General features: G+C 56.6%; 4 protein-coding genes and 1 pseudogene across 4 annotated transcripts; 2 read left to right on the forward strand and 3 right to left on the reverse strand.

Annotated features, from left to right (window-relative positions):
- Positions 1–279: 279 nt before the first annotated feature.
- Positions 280–1,291, reverse strand: CCDC85B (coiled-coil domain containing 85B). The gene has a single exon (XM_038563880.1). It carries the CDS (start codon positions 1,129–1,131, stop codon positions 523–525), a length of 609 nt encoding a protein of 202 aa, XP_038419808.1. The 5' UTR covers positions 1,132–1,291; the 3' UTR covers positions 280–522.
- A 1,721-nt stretch (positions 1,292–3,012) lies between these two features.
- On the forward strand, positions 3,013–7,121 carry FIBP (FGF1 intracellular binding protein). The gene is made up of 10 exons (XM_038563882.1): positions 3,013–3,218; positions 3,423–3,621; positions 3,824–3,950; positions 4,803–4,903; positions 5,394–5,527; positions 5,862–5,970; positions 6,047–6,110; positions 6,372–6,458; positions 6,546–6,643; positions 6,980–7,121. Exons 1-10 carry the CDS (start codon positions 3,134–3,136, stop codon positions 7,047–7,049), a joined length of 1,074 nt encoding a protein of 357 aa, XP_038419810.1. The 5' UTR covers positions 3,013–3,133; the 3' UTR covers positions 7,050–7,121.
- A 142-nt stretch (positions 7,122–7,263) lies between these two features.
- CTSW (cathepsin W) lies at positions 7,264–11,601 on the reverse strand. The gene is made up of 10 exons (XM_038563881.1): positions 11,443–11,601; positions 11,092–11,176; positions 9,939–10,052; positions 8,729–8,883; positions 8,535–8,631; positions 8,357–8,437; positions 8,132–8,257; positions 7,864–7,928; positions 7,578–7,781; positions 7,264–7,497 (listed from the first exon to the last, which is right to left on the reverse strand). Exons 1-10 carry the CDS (start codon positions 11,527–11,529, stop codon positions 7,387–7,389), a joined length of 1,125 nt encoding a protein of 374 aa, XP_038419809.1. The 5' UTR covers positions 11,530–11,601; the 3' UTR covers positions 7,264–7,386.
- LOC102154860 lies at positions 9,273–9,700 on the reverse strand (annotated as a pseudogene).
- A 2,651-nt stretch (positions 11,602–14,252) lies between the features above and the next one.
- On the forward strand, positions 14,253–21,357 carry EFEMP2 (EGF containing fibulin extracellular matrix protein 2). The gene is made up of 12 exons (XM_038563899.1): positions 14,253–14,321; positions 15,129–15,188; positions 15,516–15,634; positions 15,868–15,916; positions 16,561–16,767; positions 17,373–17,495; positions 17,749–17,865; positions 18,010–18,129; positions 19,381–19,500; positions 19,588–19,714; positions 19,981–20,176; positions 21,054–21,357. Exons 3-12 carry the CDS (start codon positions 15,524–15,526, stop codon positions 21,213–21,215), a joined length of 1,332 nt encoding a protein of 443 aa, XP_038419827.1. The 5' UTR covers positions 14,253–14,321; positions 15,129–15,188; positions 15,516–15,523; the 3' UTR covers positions 21,216–21,357.
- The last annotated feature ends 73 nt before the right edge of the window (positions 21,358–21,430 follow it).

Consider the following 21,430-nt stretch of genomic DNA (forward strand, 5'->3'; position numbering starts at 1 on the left):
GCCCCCAACACCTGCTTCCTGCCCCATTGTCTTGGACAGGAAGGAGCCGGGAAGGGAGCTGGAGCCACTTCAGGGGCCGGATTACGGCCCCTCCGGAGGTCTAATGGGGGGAGCTAGGGGCTTACCACCGTCCCACATCCTGCCCCAGGCTTGAGGGAGTGGGGGAGTCAGCCACCTTAGTTCTGCAGCCCCTCCGGACGGTAATGGTACCCCGTCTCAACGTCCCCGCCCTCGTCCCACCCCGGGGAGTCCCAAACAGACGCAGCCCAGGCCAGGGGCTCTGCTTCCGTTCCAGTTTATTAGCCCCCACCCCGCTCCCAGCACGTCCCTCCGCTCCAGCCTCCAGTCTCCCTGCTGCCCCACCAAGAGAAAGCAAGGGGCCCTCCTCGGTGCCAGAGTTTCCAAATCCATGCCAGCGGCCCCTCGTGCACAGGCGGGACGGCGTCCGGGTCCGGAGGTCCACCGCAGTCCCGGCGCTTGGGAAGCAGTCTGGTCGGGCGTCGACGTGAAGGAAGATGAGCCTCAGTCATCCGGGGAGCAGGCCAGGGGCAACTGATCTGGACTGCCCACGCTGCCGGTGCTGGAGCTTCCATCGCCCAGGTCGCGGGGCCCGCAGGGGGGCAAGGCGAGCTCGGGTGTCGGCCCGGAGCTTGAGCCGCCAGCGCCGCCGGGGCCGCCCCGGGGGCCCCACTCCTCACCCAGAGCCAGGCAGAGCTCCTTAAGCGCCAGGTTCTCCCGCAGCAGCTCCTCCTGGCGGCCCTCCAGCTCGGCCAGCTTCTGCCAACAACCGCCCAAGTCCTCGCGCACGGCTCGGGATGCTTGGGTCCCGAAGAGCTGCCACTGGCGCGCGGCGCGCCGCCCGCGCTGGCGCTCCGAGTCCAGGAAGCAGCAGAGGTCGCGCAGCTCGCGGTTCTCCGCCTGTAAGCGCCGGTTGAGCTGCTTGAGCTCGCGGATCTCGCCCAGGTGACCCTGCAGCTGCCGATTCACCTCCTGCATGAGGCGGCCGCGCTGCACCAGAGCCGCCAGGCGTGCCGCCTCCTCCCGCCGCAGGCGCCGCACCAGCTCTTCCTTGCCTAGCGCCGCCATCTCCTCGTCCGTCAGCTCCTCCAGGCCGCCCGCCTCGGCCTCCATGGCTGCTCAGGCCTCTGGAGCATCGCCTGTCCGCCGCCGCGGCCCAGGAGCCCACGTCGAGCTCTGCGCGCTCGGGGTCGGGCTCCGGCTCCGCGGGCCGCAGGCTGTGGCGGGGTAGCGTAGGCTGCAGCAGCCGCCCGGGCGTGGGCACGCGGCGGGGCGCGCGCTGGGGCGGGGCCGTATGACGTTAAGGAACGACAGCCAATCCAGAGAAGGCTCCCCTGAAAGGGGCGGGGCTTGAGCACGGAACACAGAGAAGGAGCGAGCCCCTTCCCCGCCCACTCCAGACCCAGGAGTGACCCTTCCATACGCTGGGTCCCAGCGCCACCACCCTCCGCGACAGGTAACCCTAAACTAGGCGCTTCGTACTTCCCAGTTCCAAATTTCCTCACGCTCTAGCCTAGGCCTCTCGACTCTTTCTGAGAACTTAGACTCCGGTGTCGGCCACCGACTCTCAAGCCCACCCCTGACGGAACCCAGAGGGGTCTCGTCTCCAACTTTTCTAGCTTAATTCATGCTCGAGAGTCTCGGCTCATTGAACATCACTTCCAGCTCTTCGGAACCCGGAGTCCAAACGTGCCTGGCTCACCATCAGGCTACCCTCTTAAGGATGGTTTCCTGTCCAGGGTGGGGGCGGAGGGTGGGGAGGCACATACAGGGATTCATTTATTCAATAAACTTTTACTGTGTGCAAAGCTCGGGCAGAAATAAACTTGACTAAGATTCTGATCCTGTCCTCAAAGAGGTCATAATTTAGTGGGGGAGACAGGCTGTGTTAAACAAGAAGTAAACGCGGGGAGAGACATGGTCCAGAAAGGTTTCCCCGAAGAGGTGGTAATCTGAGGGGCCCTGAAAGATGTATAGGACTTTGATGAGTAAAGAGCTATTTCAGCAAGCAGGAATAGCGTGGTGAAACACCATGGGGGCCTAGCTGCTTTAGGAACCCTGAGAGTAGCTCATTGTTTTCAAAAGATGGGTGTGTGGAGAAAATGGTAACCTGAGGGAGAGAAGCCACAAAGGTAGTTGGCAGGAACGTTGCCACAGGCAAGTAGGATTTTAAGCAGGGGAGTAACATTTTAAAATATACATTAAAAAAATTATTCAGGCTGTTCTGTGTGGGATGCACCAAGGGGAAGAGATGTAGGCAGGGAGATTAGTAAAAAACACTGTGTCAATGGGCAAGGTAGAGCCATGCAGGACTGGGCTGGAACAGTGCCCGTAGGGGTGGAGAGGACGAAACCTAGAAATACTCAGGAAGCAAATCAGCAGAACTGAATGTGAGGAAAGAGGACTCTGGGAGAAAACCCAGGGTTCTGGCATGAGAACTGGGTAAATGTTGGGACTATCACTGAGATAGGAACGAAGGAAAGAAACAGATTGGAAAAAAGGCTGTCTAGCTTTTGAGGGGCCTGTAGGGAAACAGCGTAGAAAAACAAGCAGCTCGGCAGCCCTCCTGATGTGGACTTCCCAGGCAGAGCTCCGAGCTCCGAGTAAGAGAAGTCATTAGTGCGGGGCGGGCTGGGATGGGGGCGACGAGGGTTAAAACCAATGGCCCTTGGACATTAGGTCAGACACACTTTCTGCAGAGAAAAGATTCAGGACAGAGATCTGTGAAACTCCTACATTTAAGACACAAGTCAAAGTAGGGAGGCCCAGAAAAGGGCAGAGAAAGGGGGAGATGGGGGAAGGTGGCCGGCGCTGGGGCCACTAGCTGTTGGCCTCGACTCCCCTGCGCCTTCCGGCAAGCCCCGCCAGGAGACGAGCGGGGGTGAGGACAGGGGGCGGGGACCCGGGGGCTGCCCCTCCCGCTGGGAGGAGGGGCTACTCCGCCGCCGCCGCTTCTGCCCCACCCTCTCTGTCCCGGAAGTGGTCCTTCTCTGGCTCCGGGTGCCGGGAGCCGAAGCCCCGCGCTCCCGGAAGTAGCCTGCCGGCGGCGCGCCGGACCCGGGGAGTGCTCGCTCCGGCTGGGGCGCTGCAGCTGCGCCCGGGTCCGGGCGTCGCCATGACCAGCGAGCTGGACATCTTCGTGGGGAACACGACCCTCATCGACGAGGACGTGTATCGCCTCTGGCTGGATGGTTACTCGGGTGTGTGGGGGGCCGTCTGCGGAGCGGGTTAGAAGAGCGATTGTTTGGGATGGGAGACGGAGCGGGGCCGGGAATTCCGTCCTGTGGGGAACTGGGCAGGGGGAGTGAGGGATGTTTAGGAGTTGGACTTGGAGTTGGACTTGGGATCCCCGGAGGGCCTGTGGGTTCGCGGAGCGGGGCCTAACGGTATCGCCCACTCCCCAGTAAGTGACGCAGTGGCCCTGAGGGTGCGCTCGGGAATCCTGGAGCAGACAGGCGCCACGGCAGCGGTGCTGCAGAGCGACACCATGGACCACTACCGAACTTTCCACATGCTCGAGCGCCTGCTGCACGCACCGCCCAAGCTGTTGCACCAGCTAATCTTCCAGATCCCGCCCTCTCGGCAGGCGCTGCTCATTGAGAGGTGGGGATGCCAACCGAACTGACCATATACCCATTTTGCAGGCCGAAACTGAGGCCCGGGATGGGATGGGACTTACACAGGGTCTAAGAAAGTTGAGACCTTCTCAACTGAGATGGTCTCTGGAGGGACCAAACCTGGGCCCTGCCGGACCCCCTTTCCCCTCCTATGTGGAAAGTCAGTGGTGTCCTCTGCCTCCACGCAGGTACTATGCCTTTGACGAGGCCTTTGTGCGGGAGGTCCTGGGCAAGAAGCTGTCCAAGGGCACCAAGAAAGACCTGGATGACATCAGCACCAAAACAGGCATCACCCTCAAGAGCTGCCGGAGACAAGTGGGCACTGCACCCCTGCTCCCCAATGCAACATCCCATGTCCAGTCTGCCCCTTCACTCCATCCCTTTGGTCACTGCCCCAGCTCCATTCTCCTCCCTCACCTCTGATTGTGGGAGGGGCTTCATACCCAGTCTCCTGTCCCTTCTTTTGCTCCTCCAAAGCATCTCCTACTCTCCTGTGGGAGCTACTCTTTCAGAAGCTCAGATCTGACCATAGCTTTTCCCTCCTCAGAAACTTTAATTGGCTCTTCCACTCCATCCTGGATAGTAGCCACATTCCTTGGCCTTGACCTTCATACTCCTCCATGGTCTGGTCTCTGCCAGCCTTTCTCAGCTTATATTTCTCCAGCGCCCCTGCCTTTCTTTTTGCTCCAGCTACTTTTCCCTGGAGGGTACTATTCTTGGCCTTATCTACCCCTTGAAATACAAAGCAGGGAGCCAGATGCCACCTTCTACGCAAACCTTTCTGGTGGCCCAAGAAGAAGTAACCCTTCTGGGCCTATAGTATTTTTTCTGTGTCTTTTGTGCACTCTCTCTTTACAGTTTAGCATTTGCTCATTTTTTACTTCCTGGACCTTAGCCAGGAGGATCAGTTTCAGCACAAGTTCGCGAAGAACTGGAGAGCATGATGCTAAAATAGGGGAATTCAGAGATAGAAATGAGTAAACATTTATCCAAGACAAAATGGTTGAATTGGTAACAGGTATTAACAGTTAATAGTTTATCGAAGAATACCACATGCTAAGTCTGTTGACTGGATAGATGGCTAGGTAAGGGAGGGATGTTTAATAATCAGTTTATTGGATGACCAATCTCTGACCAGTCCTCCCTCCTCCCCTAACTGCCCTACAGTTTGACAACTTTAAGCGAGTCTTCAAGGTGGTGGAGGAAATGCGGGGTTCCCTGGTGGATAACATTCAGCAACACTTCCTCCTGTCTGACCGGTTGGCCAGGTGAGGGGGGTCGGGCAAGGAGCCAGCCATCTCCCCTTCCTGCACCCTCCTTCCTTGGGCTGTGAAGCAGGACCACCTTCCCCACCCCAACCCACTTGACCTCCCTGCTGCATTGGGGGGATGGCTATCCTACGCCTGGCCTGCACTTTGGATCAAGCTGGCCTGGCTTCAGATCCCAGGTTCCATTTACCAATGGAACTGTTGTGAGATGCCACACATAAAGCCCATAGTATAACCCCTGGGGCTTAGGAAGTGCTCAGTAAATGGTAACTGTTATCCTGAGGTCTTCTTCTGTACCCCTTAGGAGACCTGGGCTGAAACCTCTGTACACAAACAAGGAGGCCCAGAGAAAAGTGGCCTGAAGCATGTCATGTAGTGAGCTGGGGCAGAGACAGGCCAGAAGTCAGATGTCTGGCCAATGTCGCAGGTGCAAGCTGCTTGCTAAAAAGGAATTTGAAACCCTGACAGGCCCACTTTCCCCTTCCTGCAGGGACTACGCAGCCATTGTCTTCTTTGCCAACAACCGCTTCGAGACAGGGAAGAAAAAACTGCAGTATCTGAGCTTTGGAGACTTTGCCTTCTGTGCTGAGCTCATGATCCAGAACTGGACCCTCGGAGCCGTCGGTGAGGCCCCCACTCACCCAGGTGCCCGGATGCCTCTCCACGCTCTCAGAGCCTGGTTCCCCACCAGCACTTTATCCTGCGGGCCCCATTTTCGGGCATCCTTTCTTCAGTGCCCACAACACAGCCGCCACTGCTCATAACCCAGTGTCCCACACCCAGCTTGTCTGTGCACAAAGGACCTGCTGCTGGTCTGTGGCCTGAGGTGTCACTTCACCTTTCTGATACTTCCTTGTCTGTCTTGTGGGGGTTTGTTGAGGTGGTGGGTGTGTAAGGCTCCGGATATCACTGGAGGGGTTTTTACCCCACCCCAATTACCTTGCTGGGCCTCCCCCAGACTCCCAAGTGGATGACATGGACGTGGATCTAGACAAGGAGTTTCTCCAGGACTTGAAGGAGCTCAAAATGCTTGTGGCTGACAAGGACCTTCTGGACCTGCACAAGAGGTGATCCTGGGGAGGCCACAGGATGGGGCCTGAGTCGGGGCCCAGGCACCTCTGGGCTTACCCTGTCTCCCTGTAGCCTGGTGTGTACTGCTCTTCGGGGAAAGCTTGGTGTCTTCTCGGAAATGGAAGCCAACTTCAAGGTCTGTGATCCAATCCAGCCTCTGTCCCTTGGGCATCTTCACCCTCCCTGCATTGTCCCCACTGGGCACCTTTGCTCATGCTGGGGATTGACCAGCAGGTAGCCCTGTTGCTCCTACCCACCTGCTGGAGGAACATTGGGGAGCTATTTGATTGAGGGAGGTGGATAGATCTGGGGAAGGGCCTGCCCCTCTTGCAGCCCCTGGGCTCAGCCTCTAGCCTCTGGGACAGAAGACAGACCTTGCAGGCTCTCTGCTTCATAGAACCTGTCCCGGGGGCTGGTGAATGTGGCTGCCAAGCTGACCCACAATAAGGATGTCCGAGACCTGTTTGTGGACCTTGTGGAGAAGGTGAGCTGGCCTGCCCATTGCCCTCTGATCCCCAACCCAGCCCGTCCCTGGGCTGTACCAGTGCTAGATGTTTCCTTGGGCCCACAGTTCGTGGAACCCTGCCGTTCTGACCACTGGCCACTGAATGATGTGCGGCTCTTCTTGAATCAGTATTCAGCATCTGTCCACTCCCTAGATGGCTTCCGGTGAGAGATCCCAGGCTTCCCCTGCAGCTTGGCCTTGCTGTAGCCAGTCTCCTGCCAGAGCCTAGCCCTCCTGCAAACTCTGGGTTCTCCGTTGTACCCTGGTGGGGGGAGTCTCTCTGTGTGTCCCCCACCCCCATTAGAGGCTGTGACCTGACCTTGGATAGGTTCCTGAACCTCTTCACACCTTAGTTTCCCCTGTAGAACCGGATGATAATGGTGATAATGATCATAAGAACAGTGTAAGGAGTGAAGCAGCCTTGGTATATGAAGCTCTTAGAGTAGTGTGTCTGATGTGGTGAAAATTCAGGCAATGGTTGCTGTCACTTTCTGTTGCAGGCACCAGGCCCTCTGGGACCGCTACATGGGCACCCTCCGTGGCTGCCTCTTGCGCCTCTATCATGATTGAGGTCTGCTCCCGCCACCCTACCCACATTGACAATAAAGCTGCTGTGACTTTGGAGGAACCTGTGCACGGACACATAGGAGCCCACGAATCTGTCTCTGAGCATCACGGTGAACGGGTATAGGGATGTATGTGCTTGGGGGGCACCCCATGGAGACTTGTCAGAGTATGGGATGTCTGTGCTCTCCCCACCCCACCTGAGTTCACATACAAGACAGGAGAGCTCATCTTGGTTTATTCAAGCCATAGCAAGATTAGGAGAACAGGTAAAAGCCATGGGTGGAGGCAGCAAGGAGGCCGTGGGCATAGCAGGAGAGAGCTGAGGGCCTGCCTCACAGGCTCAGGGTGGACAGGACACCAGGCGCTTCTTCACCCGCAGGTCCACCCGGGCCGTGACTGGGTACTTAGTGATGCCACACGTATTGTTCCCACGGTGCAGCCGGAAGTAGCCCTAGGAAGTCAAGGGGACATCAGGGCCAGAAGGTGGGGAGGGGCCTGTCCTTCCCTGTCCCCTGAGTAGATCACACTCACCTCCTCACCCCATTCAGCACCCCAGGAGTTCTTCAGGATCCAGTACGGAATTGGGTGGTGAGGACGAGGCCGGGATGAGCCTCCCTCTGCCTGCTTCCCTGCTACTGACTTGCTCTTCCCAAAACCCACAAGCAGGACAGAGTGGTCCACACGCTGGGGGTCACAGGTGGTATGCGTGGCCTGGATCACACCCTTCTGGTAATGCTGCAGGGGCAGAGGGGCTGAGTCTGGGGCCCTCCCCCCTCCTCCAGGGGTCCCTCCCCTCCAAGGCCTGACCCTGTCCCACCTGCAGTAGCTTCATGTTGATGGTCACAGTGATGGGGCCTTTGGTGGCCAGGTACCAGGCGATTGCTGGGGGTGGAAAGTGCCGTTAGGCCCTGCTTGCTCTGTGCCCCCTGCTTTTGGCTCTACCTTCACCCCACCCCCCACCTCTCTGTTCCTCCATCTGTCTCTAACCCAGTCTCGTCTGTCCTCTATCCTGGTCTGTCTCTCCCTGTCATTCACACCCCCACCCCCCACCCCTAGGCCTGCCCATGTCTCCACTCTGCCCGCACCCTGCTCATTGCCCTGCAGCATGATGAAGTCCTGGATCCAGGCCACCTTCTTATATTTTTTGGCCAGGCACCTGTGGGGTTTGGTGTTCCCCAAGAATGGGTAGTCCTTTGCGCTGGCCAACCCACCTGGAGATAAAACAGGGCAGAGGCTCAGCTCCTGAACACCCCACACCAGCCCCTCACCCCCTACCCCCCAAAAGCTGCCCAGAGAGGCAGTGCACTCACTGTTGTTGAGGACAGTTATGAATGCGTCCCAGGTGAAGCCGCCCTTGCAGCCATCCCCACAGCGGCCACAGTCAAGCAGCTCTGGTGTGAGAAGGAACAATGTGGGTTGACTGCACCCTGCCCCCCTGCCCTGTGCTTCCCCTCTACCCCTTCACATGCACCCCTCTTTGAGCCATACCCTGCACAGAGACTTCCACAGGCTGGTGGTATCTGATGCCCCACAGAGCCTCGATGTTGCCCGCCGCTGCCATGGCCCAGCAGCAGCGGCAGTTTCCCTAGCAGGGAAGGGGGTTAGTGAGCAGATGTCTGGCCATTGCCCTCCCGCCCCCCCAACACCACCCAAGTTAGATTGGGCCAGCTGGGGGCAGATACCTGCTGCTTGATGGGTGAGATGATGCCGGGCAACTTCCTCCAGTCACAGGTGGGAGGCACTGGCTCCCCCCACTCTTCAGACTCTACCTTTCTGCCCACGCTGGGAGCCTCTCCAGCCATCCTCTGATGCCCATAGAACTGGCCAAACTCCTCCTCTGGAGGGTAGATGGGGCCACCAGAGTCACAAGTTTGACTACTTCTTCCCCATATTCTGCTTCTCCTACTCCAACCATCCACATCCTGTTAAATCCCCATGATACCCTAGGGGACGCACAGATACGGAGACCCAGAGAAAAGCCAAGTTTCTTTTTTCTTTTCTTTTTTTTTTTTCCCATTGAGGCATTTTATTTGCACGTATGAATTACATCCCTAGGGATCCCTGGGTGGCGCAGCGGTTTGGCGCCTGCCTTTGGCCCAGGGCACGATCCTGGAGACCCGGGATCGAATCCCACATCGGGCTCCCGGTGCATGGAGCCTGCATCTCCCTCTGCCTGTGTCTCTGCCTCTCTCTCTCTCTGTGACTATCATAAAAAAAAAAAAAAAAAAAAGAATTACATTCCTAGAGAAAAAATCCCAGGATTTTCCCTCCTGTGGGTTTTTATCTTGCTTATTCGTGGTCCATGATGCCAGCTGAGGTTGTCAGTACAATGAAACCAAACTGGTGGGATGGGAGCAGGTTATTCTGCCATTTCTAGATCTTTCAGTTGTACATCAAATCTGGGGCTGATCACTCCACACTTGTTTAACCTGCCTGTGAGGTTCACAACAATTTTCCTAGCTCTGTGATCATCGATGATTTCAAATTCGCCAATGTAACCATGCTTCATCATCACAGTGAGAAATCGGACGATGACTTTGGAGCATGGCCTGATAACCTGGCGCTTGCCTCTCTTTTCAGCATTGTTGATGCTCTTGAGAGCATCTGCCAGGACGTTCATGCGCACCATTGTGGCAGCTCGGAGAGATGGCGGAAAGCGCCAAGTTTCTTCTTGGGATGCGTTCCCTTGTACTTGCTGCCTCACCCCTGAGCTAGACTGGGACCTAGACCTGTCCCTGTTTTTGTGACTTGGGGCAAGCAACCAGGCCTCTGGTCCTCAGGGTCTCTCTCTGGAAAATGAAAGCTAAAGGTCTGCCCTGCCCATCTGCCAGTATCCCTGGAGAAGTCTCTGTTTCCCCTCCTACTACCTAGGGCCCAGGAAGGGTCCAGTACCTGTGAGGTCACTGAATGGAGTCACCCCAAACTCTGCTGTGCCCAAATCTTCATCCTCCAGCTGCTGAGCCTGGGCCAGGTTGTGTGCAAAGATGTCCAGACGACGAGCATATTCTGTACCAGAAGGCGGTTGTCCTAAGTTACCTCCTAAGACCCCAGAGGCAGGAAGTGGCCACTGCCAGGGCATCCCCACCCACACCCACCCAGGTGAGCATTGCTTCCTTTCCTGTGGCCCTTGCAGGCCACCCTGCAGACGTCTGGGCCAAGGAAGTGGCTCCTCAGCCTCTCTAGGGCTGGGATTCCCCCAGAAGCAGTAAGGGGGACATCTCTACCCACCCACAGAGAAGACAAAGGGTCTGAAGGCAGAGTGACTCAGAAAGGGGTTTAATCAGAGGAGACTGGTTTCCTGCTGGGTTACTTTCTCTGCCTCCATTTTTTTTTTTTAAGATTTTATTTATTTATTCATGAGAGACACAGAGGCAGAGAGAGAAGCAGGCTCCATGCAGGGAGCCTGATGTGGGACTCGATCCCGGATCTCCAGGATCACGCCCTGAGCCAAAGGCAGACGCTCAACCACTGAGCCACCCAGGCGTCCCTCTCTGCCTCCATTTTACACCTCTAACTGTAGCTTCAGAGCTGGAACATGAAGGTGGGGAAGGATGGGGGGTGGGGGGATATGGGTCCATGGCTTGGGCAGCCTGGGCTGAAAGGTCCCCTCAGATGATCCCCCTATGGTACAGAGGATAAGACCCAGAGAGAGGGCAGGAGCAGGGCTCGGACCTCATGGGCATGGAGAGAGAGTCCCAGCTTGAGCGCAAAATAAGTATCCTTGGTGTTTCTGAATGAACTCATGCCTAGATGGTAGTCTACCTTCTGTGTGGAGTGACAAGAAAGTGGCTATGGAAATGATACCCTGAGACTGGGTAGTCCCCCCACCCCCACCCCCAGACAGCTGCTGCCTGCCTTCTGAGTTCATAGCAAAGAATGATCCTGTCCCCGCTTATGCACTTGGGAAACCAGGGAGTATATCCACAGCCCTGCCAGTTATGCTGAGTGGCTTTGGCCAAGCCCACTCCCCACCCTGAATCTCAATTTCCTCATCTATTAAATGGGAAGGGGGAGTGGGACCAGAGATGCACATGCCCCATGATACCTTCTGGGTTTGAGTAACTCCGGTTGTACTGGATCTGGAACAACGCAAAGACCTGTTTCAGCTCCAGTGGCTGGGGACCTGGGTCCTGGCAAGAAATCGAGGGGGTGGGGAAGAGCAGGTGAAGGGTCATTGCTGGAACCACACCTTGCCTTCCCCCGAAACAGGGATCAGGCTAAGGGATCAGCTGCTTAGCCTGTTCTGTCTCCCTATGTTAGCTTAGGCATATGTCAATCACCTCTACAGCTTCAGTTGCTCTGAGAAATGGGAATAAGGCAGTTGTTTCTGAAAGGGTGAGCCCCAGGCATGAAACTTGTGGAGGAAGAGCATGGAAATCAAAGGAGAGACACTTACCTGGTTCTTGAGGGATCTCTTGATGCCATGAGCCAGGCTTGCCACCGACAGGGCCAGGAGGCAGGAAAGGTAGATGGTTAGTGCCATGGTGTTGCAGGCAAAAGTGTGGGTAGCAGGAAGCTGAGCAAACCACACTGGAGGGGCTGAGAGGGTGGAGCTAGAGAAACCACAAAGTGGAAACCATGTTGGGAGGGGGAGGTGGACCCCTTGAGCACAGGGGCTGGCTCAGGCCTTCAGTCTGTCCTATACAGCCCTCAGCCTGCCTGTTTCCCCTCTACCCTTTTTCTTTCTTTAGCAGAGCCCCTCTGCCCACCCCGTTCTGGAAGATTCTAGGGATAAAGAGATGGACTTTTCCTTAAGGAAATAGGAATAGAGAGATCCTAAGTGAGCAGTTACCGTATATGGCCATTGGTGTCATGACAGGGAAGGCCAGGAGGCTCTGGGTGGGGATGGAGGGTGGTCATTGCCCCCTGGGGAAGCACTCTTGCTTGTCCTGGGAAAATGAGACAGCTCAAGGGTCACCCTCCAAGAAGCCTTCCCTGCCCCCCATCCCCTGGTGTCAGGGGCAGCTCTCTGGCATCCGGCTGTGCCTGTGCCCATTTGGTATCTGACTCCCACTCACACCAGAAGCATCTGATATGCCTGTGTCCTCAGCACCCAGGATGGGGCTGGGCAGGGAGCAGCCTCGCTGGGTGTTTGTAGACAACAATTGGTTGTCCTGGGTTTTAAATAGGAAAGTTCAGGGTCTGGGGTACAGTAAGTGGCAGCTACTGCCTCATTCTGTTCCTCATTTTTTTTTTTTTTTAAGATTTATTTATTTATTTATGATAGAGAGAGAGGCAGAGACACAGGAGGAGGGAGAAGCAGGCTCCATTCCAGGAGCCCGACGTGGGACTCAATCCCGGGACTCCAGGATTGCACCCTGAGCCAAAGGCAGGCGCTAAACCGCTGAGCCACCCAGGGATCCCCCTGTTCCTCATTCTTATCACAGTTTGGGGATGGGGATGTGGGGGTTGGGTGGGTTTGAGGGGCCAGATTGACTGCTGAAGAGATGAGAGCAGGGAAAGTAAATCCCAGAGGAGGCTATTGCAAATGGCAGCTACACCCACATCCAACAGTGGATACACCCAGCCATTCCCCTCTAGACCTCAGATCCTCATCTCTAAGTGGCAACAATTCCTTTGAGTGGAGTGACTGTGGGCACCCATGACGCTGGCTGGCACAGAATGATGTTCAAATGGTAGGTCCTTAATACTCTACTTGGGAGGCAAAGAGCCCAGGGAGTCTTGGAATCACAATGACTTAAGTCCACATCCTTTCCTTACCACTCTGGCTGTGCCTGGACAAATCTCAGGCACACTCTCATCAGTGAAATAGGATGATACAAGTACCCCTTCCCTTGCAGGAGGATTGCATGAAGTGCATGCTGGTGGCTGGGAAGTTTATATCTTGAAATTTAAGAACTCTTATTATTCTTAAAAACAACTTTATTGAGTCATAGTTAACATTCCATAAAATTCAGCCTTTTAAAGTATTTAATTCAGGGGATCCCTGGGTGGTTCAGCAGTTTAGCGCCTGCCTTTGGCCCAGGGCGTGATCCTGGATTCCCAGGATCGAGTCCCACGTCCGGCTCCCTGCATGGAACCTGCTTCTCCCTCTGCCTGTGTCTCTGCCTCTCTCTCTCAAATAAATAAAATCTTAAAATATATATATACAATTCACTGGATGCCTGGCTGGTTCAGTCAGAAGAGCACAGGACTCTTGATCTTGAGGTTATAAGTTCGAGCCCTATACTGGGTGTAGAGATTACTTGAATAAATAAATTTTTAAAAAAACTTTATATAATTCAATGGTTTTAGTGTACTTGCTTAACTGAGTAATCATCACCACCATCTGATTTCAGAATATTTTCATACCCCCAAAAGAAACCATGTCAGCAGTCCCCCCTTCCCTTGGCAAACATGAATTTGTCTCCTAGATTTGCCTAATTCTAGATGTGTCGTATTAGTGGAATATGAGGATGTATGTCTGGCTTCTTTCACTTAGGGTAATACTTTCAAGATTCTTCCTTGGTTTTAGCACACACATCAGTACTTCCTTTTTATGACTGAGTGACATTTCATCATATTACCACATTTTGTTTATCCATTCATCAATTAATGAACATTAGATTGTTTCTACATTTTGGATCTTATGAATAACATTGCTATGAATGTTGTGTATAGGTCTTTTTGTATGGACATGTTTTCAATTCCCTTGGGCATGTACATGGGGGTGAAATTTCTGGGTCATGTAACATTCTGAGGTCCTGCCACACCGTTTCCCAAAGAGGACCATCTTAAATTCCCACCTGCAGTGCAGGAAGATTCCAATTTCTCCATTTCCTCACCAACACTTGTTAATGCCTGTCTTTTTGGTTTAGAAGAGCTATTCTTTTTAGCATCCTCGCCCCCGTGGATGTGAAGGATCTGGGGGGTGGAGGGGTGCACTCTCCAAGTCACCTTGAACCCCAAGGGCTGACCTGCGGACCCATTTGCCCCCGTCAGCACACCCTCCCCCTGGGCGGGGCTGCACTGGGGGCGATCGTGAGGCTAAACCCCGGGTGGGAAGGGGAAGGGAGGGCTCAGCGATTCCCGCACTTCGTCTGCCCCCCGGCGGGAGATCCCTGGACACGCGGCCTTTTCCCGTCTGGTCCCGCCCTGAAACGTGGGCAGGAGGAGGCCCCGCCCCTTCCTGGGAGCCAACTCCGCCCAATCTCCTCCCCGAAAGGCGCGCCCTCGCCCTCGGCTCCCGAAAGGAGGCTGGAACCCCGAGGTTGGGGGTGGGGACGCGTTGGGAAGGAGAGCGGCTGGGGCACTGGCACCCGACCCTGGCGTCCGGTACGCGCCAGTTCAGCCCTGCCTGCCTTCTCAGGGGCTTCCATTCATTCTGGGCCAAAAGGCAACTGCAGACCCCGCTCCCAAACCGTTGTGGTTTCGCAGAACGATTGTTGGGAGGAGGCCGTCCAGGAGAGGAGGGACCACCTGCGGCTGACAGCCCTAGGGATGGAGGAGAGAAGGGGCGCACCTGAACTGTTCTGGGCCTGGGAGCGTCTCGTCCTCGGGCGAGGGTCTGGGGCCCCCGAATGAAATTTTGGTGTTCCCAGTATGACTGTACAAGGTGCACAGAGTAAAGGTCTGCAGGGCATAGAGCGAGGGTCTGGAAGCCCCAGGATTAGATGGGGTCCAGGAACCGAGGATGACATTCTGGGAGGCGCAGAGTGTGAAGGCCCAGGCGTTAATTTGTGGGTGCGCAGGGCGGAATTCCAGGAGCCCAGATTTGTAGGGTCCAGGTGCGCAGGGTGACATAGTGGGGTGCACAAAGTGAGGGCCCAGAGGCTCTCGGGTGAGTTTGGGGGCCTGACATCAAGGCCATACACCCGGGATGGGGATCTAGGGGGACCCTGGCCCTGCGCCAGGAGGCGGCTCCGGGCAGCGCCGCGGGGGACCGGGTGGGGGCCTGTGGCTGGCCGGGGGCGGAGAAGCGGGGGGTCGGGGTCCCTCCCCCTGGCGCGGGCTCAGGAATCCGCCGAGGGGCGGGCGGAGGCGCCGGGGTGGGCCGCGCCGCGGCGGGCGGGCGAGCGGGGGGCGCTTCCTGGGGCCGCGCGTCCAGGGAGCTGCGCCGTCCGCCCGTCCGTCTGCCCGCAGGCACTGCCCGAACCAGCCGAGCCGCCGGAGACGCGGGCCGCGGGGGCGTCACGGGCTCAAGTGAGTGGCGGTCGGTGTGGGGAGGGCGCGAGCCGGAGTCTCGGCCGAGTCGGCGTCAGCGCAGAGCCGAGAGGCCCGCGCTCCTCGGCCCGCGCCACTGGGGGACCGGGCGGGGGCGGGGCGGCCCCGGGCGGGTGGGCCCCGAACCCCGGCCTGAGGGTGGAGTGGGCCCTGGGTCCTGGGAAGCTCCGGGGCCCCAGGCACGGTACGGAGCGGGGGGCGGCTGGGGCCAGGGTTCTGAGTTCTGGTACAGGGAATGGGGGTGGGGGTGCGTGGCGGAAGCGCCCTGACCCCCCTTCCCTCCACTACCCCTCCGCCACCTCCCAGCCCCCAGGATGCTCCCCTTCGCCTCCTGCCTCCCCGGGTCTCTACTGCTCTGGGCGCTGCTGCTGTTGCTTTTGGGAGCAGCGTCTCCCCAGGATTCGGAGGAGCCCGACAGCTACACGGTGGGGACAGTGGGGCCACTGGCCTGGGCCGGGCTGGGTTGGGACACAGAGATCAGGATCCTGGGGTGGCTGCTGCTGGGGGAGATTGTCCCCTCCCCTGATTGGTGTAGGAAGCAGCTGGGGGCCATTGTTTGGAGCAGGCTGGGAGGGTGGCCAGACTCAGGCCCTGATCTTGGCCTGGTCATCTGAAGGGGACTGGGGATGACTACTGGTCATCTCTGGTCCCTTTGTAGGAATGCACAGATGGCTATGAGTGGGACCCCGACAGCCAGCACTGCCGGGGTGAGTGTGCCCAGGGAACTGGGGAACTGACCCACCCCCAGGAACTGGGAAAGGGATTGCAAGCTCAGCTCCAAGAGCAGCATCAGGGAGCCCGATGACCTGTCCTCTGCCCAGCTTGGCTTGGCGGAGGCCAGCTCTGATTCTCTGGGGGCCAGCTCAGCTAGGGGTGGAGAAGCCATGCAGGCCCCTCCCTCTCAGAGAAGCCCGGGACATCCTGTCCCCACCACTCAGTGGGCAGGAGAGCAGCAGGGCACTGCCCAGAGGAGCTGGGTCTTGGATACCTCGAACTACTCTCCCGTCTGGCTTTGCCCCATCACGTCCTGGGAGGACAGTGTCTGCGGGGTGGGTAGGGAGGCCTGCCCGTCACTCTTGGGCTGAGCCAGGGCCCAGGCTATGGGGAGGGGTAGAGAGCCTCTTGGGGACAAGAGAATGGGGCTGACTATGGGAATAGCCCCCTGCCCCACCATTTGCCCAGGCAGGCCTTGAGGAGGGGTTCTGAGCAGGGAACCTTAGCTTGTTGAGTCGAGAGAGGAGGCCCTGCCTGGGTCACACAGCTTATAGAAGGCCGGGCTGGGCTCCCACCTGCCACCCACTTCACAGCCAGCCCAGGAGACCGGCTGTGCCCAGCAGACCCCTCTCTGCAGATGTCAACGAGTGCCTGACCATCCCCGAGGCCTGCAAGGGAGAGATGAAATGCATCAACCACTATGGGGGCTACTTGTGCCTGCCCCGCTCAGCCGCTGTCATCAATGATCTGCATGGCGAGGGACCACCACCACCAGTGCCCCCTGCTGAATACCCCAACCCCTGCCTACCAGGCTATGAACCTGACGAGCAAGAGCGCTGTGTGGGTGAGTGAGGGTCACCTTGGCACTAGGGCTTTCAGTCCACCTACTAAGCATCTATCACTGCAACTTAAAAACTCGGACCTCAATTGCTCTCTTGCTCAAAAGCCTCTTCAGAGCTATTGGGATTGCCATCCAGATCCTCACTCTGTGAGGTGCCTGCCACAGGTGGCCCCAGCTCTGGTCTCAGTGCTCTAGCCAGCATCTGGATCCCCCTCTCAGCTGCTAGAGACACACTGCAAGGGCAGGCAAGAGCTCTGCCTCTTAGCTTCTGCCCTCTACCCACTTCCCACCTGTGGGTGCCATGGTCCTTGGAGGAAGGCCCTGGAATCGGTGTTCCTGGGAGTCTGGGCAGGGCCTTATTTCCTATGCATCTCTGGTAGGGTATCTCACAGATCAAGGGTGCCTTTCCTGTTGGCTCCCAGGCTGATGGGCTGTTATTGTGCTGTTGGGAGGGTCTAATCCATGTGCTCCTTTTTGGGGGAGGCTGTGCCAGTCATCCACGTAACTGACATGCACGGTACCTGACCTGTATCCTCCTGTGCTGAGGCATCTGGCATGATGGGTGGTGCGTGGGCTCCCAGGTGGGGGCTGAGTGGTGTCTCCTGCAGACGTGGACGAGTGTGCCCAGGCCCTGCATGACTGCCGCCCCAGCCAGGAGTGCCATAACCTGCCCGGCTCCTACCAGTGCACCTGCCCAGATGGCTACCGCAAGATTGGGCCTGAGTGTGTGGGTAAGTCTGGAGGACAGCCTCTCTAGTCTCTGCTCTGTGCCCTTGGCCCAGCTCTCCCCCTAGCACCTGACAACCCCCCCTGCCACCTCTGCCTTCCTGTCACCAGTCACAGAACTGTGAGGATCTGTGTGTGAGTCCTGGCTCACCTGACCGAGCTCAGACCCCCAGACACAGGCAAGACTACGTATGGGTGGTGAGGCCTTGAGTCCCAGCCAATCCATGCCCTCTGCCCCTTTCCCTGACTCCCTCCCAGATATAGACGAGTGCCGCTACCGCTACTGCCAGCACCGCTGTGTCAACCTGCCTGGCTCCTTTCGCTGCCAATGTGAACCAGGCTTCCAGCTGGGGCCCAACAACCGCTCCTGTGTAGGTGAGGCTGGGCCAGGCCAGGCTCTTGGATCCTGGGCAGGGTGGTGTGGGGTGCAGGAGTTCTCTTTCTGACCCACCTGGGGAAGGTGGGCGCTCTGGGCTGCTCCTTGGCTTTCACCCTTCCTGTTTTTCCCTGAACCCTCAGACGTGAACGAATGCGACATGGGGGCTCCATGTGAGCAGCGCTGCTTCAATTCCTATGGGACCTTCCTGTGTCGCTGCCACCAGGGCTATGAGCTGCATCGGGATGGCTTCTCCTGCAATGGTGAGAGCTCCCCCTCTCTGCTGTGCTCCTCTGTAAGTCTCCCAGGCCCTGTTCCTGCCACACAGTCCTCCATTTGACGCCTTCCCATCCCATCCATTCTGCACCCGTGTACATCCTCTGTGTTCCACCCCAGGTTGATTGCAGGGCACCTACAGAACTTCCAGTCTGGGATGGAGGGGAAGGCACAGTAGGAATGCTCAGTAGGGAGCACTGAAGCTCAGTGGGGAGACTGACAAAGGATGCAGCTGCTCCCCTCTTGGGAGTTAGATGGACCTGCATCCTGGACTAGGGCCAGCCACTCTTTTGAGCCCATTTCTTCTGTAAAATGGATCGTCTTGAGGATGAAGTGGGAAAATGACAAGACAGGCTTCGTCAAGTCCCAAGCCACGACGTTTTAAAGTGAACTATCATTTATTGAGAGCCTTCCCTGTGCAGGGCATTAATTTCCCCTACATACTTGGCTTCATTTAATCCTGCCAACAATCCTAGGCTGTAAGTATGAATTTTTCCTTCCTCTGCAAAACGAGGATGGTAGTCTCTCCCTTGAGGTTTTTGGCAACTATTGTTAAAGAAAATAATAAGCACAAAGTCCTTCAGCAAAGAGGTTAAGTGACTTGCCCAAGGTCATACAGCTAGGGTGAGGTCGCACCAGGGTTCCACTCTGGATCACTCATTCCTTGTCAGCTGGCCAGGTACCTTGTTTATGTTGTGCTTTGGGGTTGTATGGCCCCATTGGTACCTGGCTCAGTGCTAGACAGCATGAGGCTAACCAGAGCAGAAACCCTGGCTCTTAAAAAAAAAAAAAAAAAAGAAACCCTGGCTCTTGCCTATAAACTACCTGTTGGCAGGAGGGGACTGTACACTGAGGCTGGTTGTGGGTTGCAGGAATTGGGCAAGTTACCAAAAGCTTGAACAGGCTGGGCCTTCAAGTCTCATCTAGTCCAACCTGCTCATTTTATTGACAGGGAAATCAAGGTTCCCCAAATTCAATCAGGACTTACACCCAAGCCTCTAGATTCACAGTGCTTCCATGAGGTCTTGTATTGCAGAGCTGGGGCAGAGGTCCGGGAGCTGGGCAGTCTGGGCAGACCTTTATTTGAATCCTGTCTCCTTACTGAGCTTTGCATCCCCCTGTCTTTCCATACTGAGCCTAACATATGGCCAGGCTCTCTCTGTAAATTCAATTCATTCGTGGGAATGAATTGAGAGGCTTGCCCTTGGCCCAGAGCCCTCATCCCCACTCTTCCTCAGATATTGATGAGTGCAGCTACTCCAGTTACCTCTGCCAGTACCGCTGTGTCAACGAACCTGGCCGCTTCTCCTGCCATTGCCCGCAGGGCTACCAGCTGCTGGCCACACGCCTCTGCCAAGGTACAGGTTGCCCCAGTGGAGCAGGTAGGGTGGTATCGGGGGCTGGTGGCCTGACATCTGGGTTCCAGCCCCTTTCCCCTGATGCAGACATTGATGAGTGTGAGTCAGGCGCGCACCAGTGCTCTGAGGCCCAAACTTGTGTCAACTTCCATGGAGGCTACCGCTGTGTGGATACCAACCGTTGCGTGGAACCCTACGTCCAGGTGTCTGACAAGTGAGTCCATGGGACACCAGACACCCGCCCCCACACCCCCCGCCCGCAGAAACTACAACTCTCAGAGGGCTCTGTGGCTGACTGGCTGCTGTGCAGGCTGTCTAGTGCTCCAGGGCCTATGGGAATTGTAGTCTTTCATGACTAAACCATGCAAACAGTTCTAGAAGGAGTGGGAGAATCCTTTGGGGATACCTAGTTTTAGGAATGGGACCAAACTTGGGGTATAGGCCAGGACCTCATTTGTGTCCCCATTTTGGGGTTTCTAGTCGCTGCCTCTGTCCGGCCTCCAACCCCCTGTGCCGGGAGCAGCCCTCGTCTATTGTGCACCGCTACATGAGCATCACCTCAGAGCGGAGTGTGCCCGCCGATGTGTTCCAGATCCAAGCAACCTCTGTCTACCCTGGCGCCTACAATGCCTTTCAGATCCGTGCAGGAAACTCGCAAGGGGATTTCTACATTAGGGTAAGGCTTTCCCCTAATTGCACCCCTCAAGTGACATGCATAATCCAAAACTGAATTCCAGAAAACCTTAAGTGGGAGATTTGGCTCTACCCCTTTTCTCAAAGCCCTGTCCCCCCAGGAGGTGGAATTTCTGCAGAAAGGTAGGGGTATTCTAAATTCCCTTGCTACAAACTAACAAACTACAGGTTGTTAAATGCAGTTCCAATGAGGCACTTGGACACTGGGGTTTGAGTCCTGGCACTGGTTTCCATATCTGGCCTCTGATTTGTTCACTCTTAGAACAAGGCACTGGCATGAGAAGCCTGCCCAGGTAACAGGACACAACAGGGTCTGGGGAACACAAGCAGATGGAGCTGGGCCTTGGAGAGAGAGGCAGCAGGGGTTGGTGCAGGGGTCTGGCATCCAAGAATCCAGCTCGCTGCTGGTGGAGCTATTAGGGAGAGATCCAGGCATGACTCACGAGGAGAGGGGGCCAAGGGTTTATCTGATATTAGTCCTTGTTTTCTCTTTCTGCAATTGGATGCTCTGAAGGGAAGTCAGCCAGCTCCAGGTCACCAAAGACCCCACCACTCCCAAAAGTTTCCCACCTGGCCTTGCATCATCAGTTGACCCTGATTAGACAAAAGAACTAGATGGAAAGTGTGGGAAGAGCACCAGTGGGAAATTTCTGAGGGCAGGAGCCTGGGTGCATCAGTGACAAGATGTCAAGGGTATCAGAGCTGGATGAGAGCCTGGGGTCACAGCCTGCTAGGACTCTCCATTTCACAGCCAACTGATTGTGGGCTCAAGATATGGGATGGGGAGGTGAGGCTGGGGCAGGGGTCTTGGCATGTAGGTTGACACAATCTACATGTCCCCCACCCACTATGCCCTGCAGCAAATCAACAATGTCAGCGCCATGCTGGTCCTCGCCCGGCCTGTGACGGGCCCCCGGGAGTACGTGCTGGATCTGGAGATGGTCACCATGAATTCCCTCATGAGCTACCGGGCCAGTTCTGTACTGAGACTCACCGTCTTCGTGGGGGCCTATACTTTCTGAGGTGGGGGTGGGGAGCCCTCAGGGAGGGAGAGGCTTCCTGTGGCCCAAGAGCCTGGGGCTCAGGGATGACTGTGCTCGGCTGCAAGGGCAGATGCTGTTGTGAAGAGTAGAAAGAGAAAGGCAATAAAGGGAGAAAGAAGGAGTCCTGGTGGCTGAGGTGGGTGGGTAACACTGTAGTGAACCCCTGGACTGGGGAAGTGGCCAGGCTGTGGGAG

Source organism: Canis lupus, chromosome 18 (assembly GCF_011100685.1).
Source record: "Canis lupus familiaris isolate Mischka breed German Shepherd chromosome 18, alternate assembly UU_Cfam_GSD_1.0, whole genome shotgun sequence".
Lineage (NCBI taxonomy): Eukaryota > Metazoa > Chordata > Mammalia > Carnivora > Canidae > Canis > Canis lupus.